The sequence below is a fragment of the Colobus angolensis genome, unplaced genomic scaffold, assembly GCF_000951035.1.
Source record: "Colobus angolensis palliatus isolate OR3802 unplaced genomic scaffold, Cang.pa_1.0 Scaffold369, whole genome shotgun sequence".
NCBI lineage: Eukaryota > Metazoa > Chordata > Mammalia > Primates > Cercopithecidae > Colobus > Colobus angolensis.
The window spans coordinates 1,814,078-1,824,408 of record NW_012117032.1 but is presented as its reverse complement, the minus strand read 5'-3'; the positions used below and the strand labels follow the sequence as shown (position 1 = coordinate 1,824,408).

General features: G+C 45.9%; 1 protein-coding gene across 1 annotated transcript in view; it reads left to right on the top strand.

Moving 5' to 3' along the window:
* Nucleotides 1-9,725, top strand: part of TNFRSF11A (tumor necrosis factor receptor superfamily, member 11a, NFKB activator) — a 61,862-nt gene extending 52,137 nt beyond the window's left edge. Inside the window, exon 11 of the mRNA XM_011953611.1 lies at nucleotides 9,428-9,725. Within this exon, the coding sequence (XP_011809001.1) occupies nucleotides 9,428-9,711 (284 nt within the window). The 3' untranslated portion in view covers nucleotides 9,712-9,725. The remainder of the gene's footprint in view (nucleotides 1-9,427) is intronic.
* Nucleotides 9,726-10,331: the final 606 nt, after the last annotated feature.

Below are 10,331 nucleotides of genomic sequence, written 5' to 3'. Positions count from 1 at the left end.
TTTTTTTAGAGACTGGGTTTCGTCATGATGCCCAGGCTGGTCTCGAACTCCTGAGCTCAAACGGATCCACACACCTAGGCCTCCCAAGGTGTGTAGTCCCAGCCACTCAGGAGGCTGAGATGGGAGGACAACCAAGCCTAGGAGGGCAGGACTGCAGTGAGCTGTGTTCACGCCACTGTACTCCAGCCTGGGTGATTAAGCAAGACCGTTTCTCAAAAAAAACAAAACAAATGTCTGATCATGAAGCTTGTACCCTAACCCACTGCACTGTCTGGGATTACAGGTGTGACCCTCCACACCCTGCCAACTAATCCATCTTAACTGTTAGAAACACTTCCAAATTCCCATATTTACTAAAAACCCCCACGTCATTCTGGCTTTCAAACCATACTTCAGGGTAGCCTTCAAATTCCGTCAGTCATATGGTGTTCAGGGACCTGTAAGATTGGTTCGATAGCCTGAAGGTTACAGTTTTATCAGTGATATTATAGACGTTAGTCACCGGGTGCTGTGTTTTGTGTGTATTATCTTCTTATTCCTCACCGAAATTCTATGGGACAAGTTCCTTGCCCAGGATCACGCAGCTAGTAAGCGACAAAGCCATGGTTCAGGTATCTGATTGCAGGCCAGGGCACAGTGGCTCCCACCTGCAACCCCAGTACTTCAGGAGGCCAAGGTGGGAGGATCTCACGAACCCAGGAGTTCAGGACCAGTCTTGGCAACATAGTGAGACCTCTTCTCTACAAAAATTTTTAAAAATTAATCAGATATGGTAGCGTGTACCTGTAGTCCCAGCCACTCGGGGAGGCTGAGGTGGGATGATCACCTGAGCCCAGGAGATCAGGGCTGCAGTGCAACCTTAAACCACTGCACTGTCTCCTCTTAAGTCAGTGCAAGTGATGCTGATTTCATTTATTTACTGTGCCTTGGAGAATTCTCAGTGTGTCACAGAATAGGGACAGGCACAGTCTTGGCATCATTGGCTGCTCTGGCTGAGGGAGAGGCAGTAGCTAGGCCTGGCCTGGCCCAGAGGGTTCCACAGGAGGCACAGCAGGATGTACAGTGTGTGATGGTCCCCTGGTTATGGTGAGACACCTCTCTTCTACCAGTTGTCTCAGGATGTTACAATTTTTGCTATCACTTTCCCTTGTGGGGAAAGCCTTTTCTTTCACGTGCTTCAAACTTTATCTTTTTTTTGGCAAGCAAAATAAATGTCAAATAAAGGTCAGAGGCAGCCTCGAAGGGGAACGCTGTCAGAAAGGGATCCCGAGGAGAGGAGGCAAGAGGGGAGTGACAGGGCCTGGTTTGGCTTAATGGACTAACAGTGCCTACCAACAAACCTCTGGTCTTCATGATTTTAATGTAAACTATTTTTTAGAGCAGTTTTAGCTTCATAGGAAAATTGAGGGGCAGGCACAGAGATTTCCTATATTCCTCCTGCCTCCCACACATGCACAGCCTCCCCCACTAGAATGGTACATTTGCTGCAGTCGATGAGCCCACATTGACACGTTGGGGTCCACTCTTTGTGTTGTATGTTCTATGGGTTTGGACCAATGTATCCTGGCATGCGTCCACCACGATAGTCTCAAACAGAGTAGTTTCACTGCCCTACAAATCCTCTGTGCTCGACTTACTCACCCCTCCCTCTCTCCGAACTCCTGGCAACTACTGATCTTTCTCCTGCCTCCACAGTTTTGCCTCATCCAGAATGCCATAGAGTTGGAGTCATACATTCTATAGCCTTTTCAGATTGGCTTTGTTTACTCAGCATTATGAATCTAAGTTTCCTCCATGTCTTTTCATGGCTTGATAGCTCTTTTCTTTTTAACACTGAATAATATTCCATTGTGTGGATGGACATGGAGGATTTGTTTATCCGTTCATTTACTGAAGGACTCTTGGCTGCTTCCAGGTTTTGGCAATTATGACTACAGCTGCTATAAACATGTGTGTGCAGATTTTTGTGTGGACATAAGTTTTCAGTTCCTTCGGGTAAATCCCAAAGAGTATGATTGCTGGATCATATGTTAAGCGTATGTTTAGTTTTGTAAGAAGTCACCAAACTGTCTTCCAAAGCAACTGTACCTTTTTGCATTCCCACCAGCCAAGAATACGAGTTCCTGCCACCCGCCCCCATGCTCGCCAGCATTTGGTGGTGTCAGTGTTCTGGATCTGAGCCGTTCTAATAGGTGTGTAGTGGTGTCTCACTGTTGCTTTAATTCTCACTTCCCTGATGACATATGACGTGGAGCATCTTTTCATATGCCTGTTTGCCATCTGGATATCTTTGGTGAGGTGTCTGTTAAGGCCTTGGGTCCATTTTTATCGGGTTGTTTGTTTTCTTATTGTTGAATTTTAAGAGTTCCTTGTTTATTTTGGGAAATAGTCCTGTATCAGATATGGCTTTAGCAAACATTTTCTTCCAGTCTGTGGCTTGTTTCTTCATTCTCTTAAGCCTCAGATCTTTTTAGGCCATCTTGGGTAATCCTCATCTGAACCATCCCTCCCCTTTTCATACTCTCTTACTAGCCACCAGCAAGGGAGAGTTCCCTGCTAACTGCAGAGGTCCCCGTTGAGTTTCTTGGCATTCAGTGGGAAGAGTTACCCTCCTGGGATACATATCAACTGCAGAAACCATAGGAACCACGTTGAAAGGAGACCCACAGCACCCACCTGATTATACAGCTGCCAACATGGTGACCTATTGATGTCACCATCGCAGATCAGATGTGAACCCTCTGATGTGAACAACTAATCTGTTCTGCAATACAGAAAGCAAATGTTAAGGAATTCTTGCTTTTAGCAAGGACAGTTCAGGACTGAGGTATCTTATTAGATAAGGATATTACCAACTAATTCTAAGCCTTGATCTACTCTGGTGCTACATTCAACTCACAGCAGACTTGCATGATGAGAAATGAGACTGTGGGGTTTAGTGTAGAATTATATAGATGAGTGTTCTAACCGAAGACAATCATAATGATTGAGGACTTCGGCAGAGCAAACAGAAGTTGGTTAGATTTCCAGAGAAAGTGCCCTTTCAGTCTTCAAGACACGTTGAGATCCTCTAGCAAGACAGGGATGGAAAGATAATACTACTATTCAGTGTATTTCATGAATCTCTGTGTCCCTGGGAGTTCTGTGAGCACTGATATTACTTTCTGGGAGGAGGAATGCCACCTTTGCACCTGTGACTGCTTCTTTGCTGTTTCCCTAGCAGTTTCAAATCTATCGTCTTGTTTGACCCTTATGCTATCCTACTGGATATTCATGTGCTCATTTGTTCATTTATTTAGCAAATGCGTATTATTAACATGTGCTTGTGCTACACGGTTGCACGCCGCACGCCGCCAGGCCAGCAAAGTTTGATTCAGATTGGGAGAGCTAGGTGGTTTGTCCCAAACTCTCACCACTGGTGAGGGCCAAGTCTCAGGACAAGACCCGAGAGCTTCTAGACCCCTGTTCTCTCCTCTGCCCCACATTTCTGCCCCTCCTGAATTCAGGCAGCCATTACCTGACCATCACCCTGATGGGCATTCAGGGTGACCATCCCTCTAGTCACCACTTATTCACCTCTGCTCTTCAGAGACTGAAACGCCATGATGACATTGATGTCATTAGTTTGCTTTCCGGTGAATCTGGATTATGACACGCCATGGAAAAAGAAAGCTGTTCGGCAGTTTTCATTCTTGAAACAGTGTCAGTCAGTAGAGGAGAAAAAACCAAGCAGAGAAACCTGGCGTGCTCACATGCAGAGCACCTGCAAGCGTGTGTTTGTGATGCAGCCAACCTGGCCTGGAGAGAGTGCTTAGTCAATTCTGCATGGAGAGTGTTGCTTCTGTTACTGTTATTATTACAGTAGGTACTCAAACTATCTCCACTCAACCCACAGATTAACCCACACCCACCCAGGAAGCTGACTGAAGCCCAGAGCACACTGATTATTCACAACTCGTGAGTCACTCTAGAATACCCAGACCCCTCTGCTCCCACCTGCTGCATGGCCATGTTTTCTAAAGTCCATGGGTGCTCCCAATTCTGTGAGTGTGAGCTGATCTTGTCATTTAAAACGTTAACTATTATGTTAACTGGCAAGAAAAAACATGGGTTTGATAATCATGATTATTTCTGTGAAAACTATTGAATATTGGGATGATTCAGGGAATGGACTGCTAAAAAAAACCTTCGTGGTATTGAAGTTGAGGTGAATGAGACAACTGTGAAAGGTGGAAGGAAGAAAACTCTAGAAGGCTTCTGCATTTAGACTGCTTTTTGGCAAGTGACTTTTGGTTCTCATTCCACGTTAAAGAACCCGAAACTTGAAATTGTAGGTAAAGCATTCAAGATCCAGTTGGTACAATCAGTAGACCCATCCGCAAAGGACAGGCCGTAGTTTTCCATCAGAAAGTTGGTGTTTCGCAGCGAGTGGTGGGTGGCTTGAACATAGGAAAACATGTCACAGGATTGGGATTTCAGAAGCATAAGTGGGTGACTTCTACAGCTCAGTTCTACTGAGTTGTAATAGCGAAAATTAGTAGAGAAAATCTGATTAGCAAACACTTGTGGAATATTGAAAAATGTCCAACTCATAAGATGTTACTTCCGAAAATGGTAGTGCTAGATTATAGCCTCAATGGGGAAAGTTCCCAGAGTAGTGCTCCTAAGAGCTGCCCACACCTTCAGGACTGGTGACATAACTGGCATAGCCCAGTGAAAATGAAAAATTTCCCCCTTTTGCAAAAATTAGTAAGAATTTCATGATGAAAATAAACCATTTAACCCAGCGTGGAGCTCTTCAGAGCATAAGGCCTTGTGCAGCTGCACAGGCCCATGGAGACCACTCTGCTGCCACTTAAGAATCGCCACATGTTGTGATTGGCAGATCAGTATAACTTTTTTAAAACAGTTTAGTCTCTATCAGTTTACTATATCTCACAAGAGTCACCATGGATGGACTTGACCGAAGGTTGTTTTTGTCATTAATTGTAGCTTCATTAAAGAAACACTTGAAGAATAAACTTGTTTGAGAATCTCCTTAATCTTCCTAGGTAACTGTCCTTTACATCTTAATGGTCAGGAATTTTTTCTTTCTTTTTTTTTTTTTTTTTTTTCAAGACAGAGTCTCGCTCTGTCGCCCAGGCTGGAGTGCAGCGGCCCGATCTCGGCTCACTGCAAGCTACGCCTCCCAGGTTCATGCCATTCTCTTGCCTCAGCCTCCTGAGTAGCTGGGACTACAGGCGCCCGCCACCACACCTGGCTAATTTTTTGTATTTTTAGTAGAGATGGGGTTTCACTGTGTTAGCCAGGATGGTCTCGGTCTCCTGACCTCGTGATCCGCCCGCCTCGGCCTCCCAAAGTGCTGGGATTACACACATGAGCCACCACGCCCAGCCAATGGTCAGGAATTTAAAGGCCTAGTTTTTGTCCTTCCACAAGCCTCATGGCCTTCCAAAAATAATACTCTTTTTTTTTTTTTTTTTTTGAGATGGGGGGGTCACTCTGTCGCCCAGGCTGGAGTGCAGTGGCACAATCACAGATCACTGGAGCCTCAGCATCGCTGGGCTCAGGTGATCCTCCCACCTCAGCCTCCCAAGTACCTGTGACTACAGGCATGTGCCACCACACCCAACTAATTTTTTTGTATTTTTCATAGAGGCAGGGTTTTGCCATGTTGCCCATCTGGTCTCCAACTCCTGGGCTTAAACATTCGCCCACTTTGGCCTCCCAAAGTGCCAGGGTTACAGGTGTGAGCCACCGCACTCAGTCCCCCAACAATAATATTCTTGGTTCAGTCCATGAAACAAAGGATTCTGAAATGTTTAGATATTTTACTTAGGCAAAAGTGTTTGAGGTCCATCTGAAAAAAGAAAACAAAAATGAATATAGGTCCTACAGAATATTTAGGTTATCAGTATCAAAGATACTGTTTGCCATGGAGCAATGGCATGGAATGAAATTCTCAAGATGAAAGACTTTACACAAACCATAGGTTTTACCTGGGTTCAGACTCATCAAAGGTTCTCACAAGAAAAACATAAACAACAATGGATTCATGTTGATTTGTTGAAAAATAAAATTTAAAATGGTAGAGAAATAATATATACCATGACATAAGCAGATAAATCAGTGAGGAAGATAAAGAAGAGATGAGATCAAATTCAAAACCATAAATCAATCATGCAGTGGCTAGAGATGTCCTCTGTGTAGTTTCACATGATACTGAAGAACAACAGAACCAGCAGGCGATGATGATGTAGTGAGAACACCTCATGATGGATGGTTTTGCATTTAATCTCATCTCTTCTTTCTCCTCTTCATAGGTGTATCTGTTTGTGTCATGGTGTATATTAAAACTAGAGGAACTAGGTCAAGAATAATCATACATCTAAGCGAGTTTAAATTGCTTATATTATTAAATAAACATGGTATGTTTTTAATCAGAATTTTCATTGTATGTACATTTTTTTAAATGGAATGTCCCATTTCATGTACTTTTTATTTTTCACTTTCACTTTTTCTATTAACGAAGTAGTGATTTCTCAAATAGGAAGACTTAACTGTGTTGCTATGTCTACTTCTTCTGTTGCCGCTACGGTAGAAGCCTTTTTATCAGCACTTGGTCAGCAGTTGCTGAGTTACTTAAAAATGTCATCTTACAAGTTCATATCTTAAACTTTTTTGTACTTAAAACATATACCTTATATTTACACACCAATTATGTTTTAGTATAAGGCTGTATGTACTGGCTGATTACAGTTTCCTGAGCCGCCCCCCCCCCTTTTTTTTTTTTGAGACGGAATCTTGCTCTTGTCACCCAGGTTGGAGTGCAGTGGCATGATCTTGGCTCACTGCAACCTCCGCCTCTCGGATTCAAGCAATTCTCCTACCTCACCCTCTTGAGTAGCTAGGATTGTATTTTTAGTAGCGACGGGGTTTTACTGTGTTGGCCAGGCTGGTCTTGAACTTGTGACCTCAGGTGATCTACCTGCCTTGGTCTCCCAAAGTGCTGGGATTACAGGGGTGAGCCACCATGCCCGGCCTCCTGAGCCCTTTTTACATTAACCATACCACCTAATTTCCAGTTTCTATTTCTTCAGTGTGAAATGAGAAGTTACAGATATTTGACAGCAAAATCCTTCTGGACTTTTACTATTTCCTTTTCCTGTTCTTTTTCTTCCTTTCTCACTTCTCTGTGGCCCTGGGAACTGTCTCATTGTCATATTTGTGTTCTAGAATATTTTGAGTGATAATGTCAGTGCTGTATATTTTGCTTTGGTTTTCTGTGGGGGGAGTGGAACCAGCTTGCTTGTGTGCCGCCATTTTGAAATCAGAAGTCCTTCCTTTGTCTTTTTTCATAATTTCCTTGCCTACACCACCACATCAGTTGAACAGTTTGTGGTGGTGGTTTCATTTTGTGTGTGTGTGTGCACGCGCGTGTTTTTCAGTAACTCACTTTTATTTGGGTCCTTGCAAAGCATTCGCTTTAGTTTTTATAGAAACATTTCCCATTTTTTCTCACCAATACTTCACTGCTTTACCTAATATTTAATTAAATTTCCTGACGAGTTTATCTGGTGACAACAGATTTGAGAAGGATTGTGGTAAGTGGTGGGAGCAGAAGGGCATAGATATAGTGGTGAGTAGACCCTCACTGGAGTACGCTGTGTGCCTGGCAGTGTGTGGAGAGGGGGTGGAGAATGTGCTGGGTAGGTGGTAAACAGGAATGCCAGCAGGCCTCCCCCATTGGGGGTTCTTAGACAAGTCCTGCCACTGCCCATCTTGGAGGACATCCCACACAACTGCCTATGGGAGAAACAGCATGAGGCACAGACCTCCTTCTAGGACTTTGGATTTGTTGCTCATACTTGAAATCCTTGTGTTTTCATGGGCTTTTCCTTGTGTTTTGGTCTTGGCTTCTCTAGAGGTACCCAGTGGGTCAGGGGAAGGCTCCTCAAAGGAATTTCCTACATGCCTATCGGTATTTTAGTCAGGCCATTCAAAACATGCCTTCCAAATCTGAGGAAACTCTCATATGGAGTGGTAACAAAAACTTCATTTTATTCGTATGAATTATTACTAAGCTGAGTCATAATGGAGAAGAAAAAGGTAGTGAATCATGAGGAGCCATTCTGACATTCCCGGCCCTTAATCAAATGGAAGGATTCTGTTTGTGATGCTGAGTGTTGGGGCGTTTCTAGATCTGCTTGGTTTGTGGTACTTTCCTAGACCAAAGTTTAGGAAATTTCTGTCTTTAAAATGGAAGAATCATAAGAGCTAGCAGCTTTCCTAACATTTGTTGGGCTTTCTATTTGTTTTTCAAAAGGTCCGTTGCTTAAAGACTGGCCACATCTAGTCACCCACAAAGAAATGATGATAGAACCCCCTAGGGACAAAACACCCTTCAGAGTTCAGAAGGGAAAAGTGATTTATAGGACTTTTTTTTCCATTTTAGTTTCGTGAATCTCCTTTGTTTCCGGAAGTAATTTTTTTTTAATGTTAAGGAAACTGATTAATCTCTACTGAAAGCTGAGCCCATATGGCCCCATGATCCTCCAGGGCTGAGCTGTTAGGGACCACGAGGAACCAAGGCACCCAGGGTGACAGGGCCTCAGATGTGAGTCCAGAGAGGAGAGCAGACTGAGGTCTCCTCCCTTAACTGTGCTTGTTCTGTGTTGGCTAACCCGGTGAAACCCCGTCTCTACTAAAAAATACAAAAAAAACTAGCCGGGCGAGGTGGCGCCTGTAGTCCCAGCTACTCGGAAGGCTGAAGCAGGAGAATGGCATAAACCCGGCAGGCGGAGCTTGCAGTGAGCTGAGATCCGGCCACTGCACTCCAGCCTGGGCGACAGAGCGAGACTCCGTCTCAAAAAAACAAAAAGAAAACACAGACACACATACACTCTTTTGTAACATCTGAATCTTGTCTGTGATTCTGTAATCCTGGTGTGCTCTCTTGCCAGTATCCCAGAGTCCCACATCACAGGCAAATGGTAAAGCATGAGTCTGCCCCTAGGCTTGCTCATTTCTCATCTCTTCTTCTCCTCTTCCTCTCTCCTTCCTCTTCCTCTTCCTCTCTCCTTCCTCTTCCTCTACCCTTTCTTTCCTCTCCTCTTCTTCCTCGACCTCTCCTCTTCCTCGCCCTCTCCTCCCCCTTCCCTCCTACCTCTTCCACTCCTTTTCCTCCTCGTTTCCTCTCCCGCCTCTTCTCTTTACTTCTTTTGTCTTTTTTCTCTTCTCCTCCTCTCTTCGCTGCCCCGCCCTCCTCCACCTCAGCGGGCCTGGAGGGTGACAGTGTTGTTCCCTGTGGCCCGGGGCTGTGGGAAGCCGGGAAGCCGCCCTCCACTCCCCGGAACCTTCCTCTCGGGAGACCCGTCCTCCGGGCGCTGACTCACCCTCCCCGTGTTCTCCCTTCCTCTCCCCGCAGGAAATGTGACTGGAAACAGTAACTCCACGTTCATCTCCAGCGGGCAGGTGATGAACTTCAAGGGCGACATCATTGTGGTCTACGTCAGCCAGACCTCGCAGGAGGGCGCGGCGGTGGCGGCGGAGCCTGTGGGCCGCCCGGTGCAGGAGGAGACCCTGGCGCGCCGCGACTCCTTCGCGGGGAACGGCCCGCGCTTCCCGGACCCGTGCGGCGGCCCCGAGGGGCTGCGGGAGCCGGAGAAGGCCTCGCGGCCGGTGCAGGAGGAGGGCGGGGCCAAGGCTTGAGCGCCCCCCATGGCCCCAGCGCCGACCAGCGCCGACCACCCAGGGATCGATCGGTACAGTCGAGGAAGACCACCAGGCATTCTCCGCCCACCTTGCCCTCCAGGAAATGGGCTTTTCAGGAAGTGAATCGATGAGGACTCTCCCCATGCCCACGGATGCTCAGCAGCTCCCCTGCACTGGGGCAGATGCCTCCCCTGCTGCCCCTCAAACTCGCAGCAGTAATTTGTGGCACTATGACAGCTATTTTTATGACTATCCTGTTCTGTGGGGGGGGGGGTCTGTGTTTTCCCCCCATATTTGTATTTCTTTTCATAACTTGATATCTTTTCCCCCTCTTTTTTAATTTAAAGGTTTTCTCAAAAATTATCCTAAAGGTGAGGGTCTCTTTCTTTTGCGTTTTTTTTGTTTTTTTGTTTTTGTTTGTGTTTTTGTTTTTTTGGCAACCTGGCTCTGGCCCAGGTTGGAGTGCAGTGGTGCGATCATAGCCCAGTGCAGCCTCTAACTCCTGGGCTCAAGCAATCCAAGTGATCCTCCCACCTCAACCTCCGGAGTAGCTGGGATCACAGCTGCATACCATGCCCAGATTCTCCCCCTCCCCCGCACCGAGACAGGGTCCCACC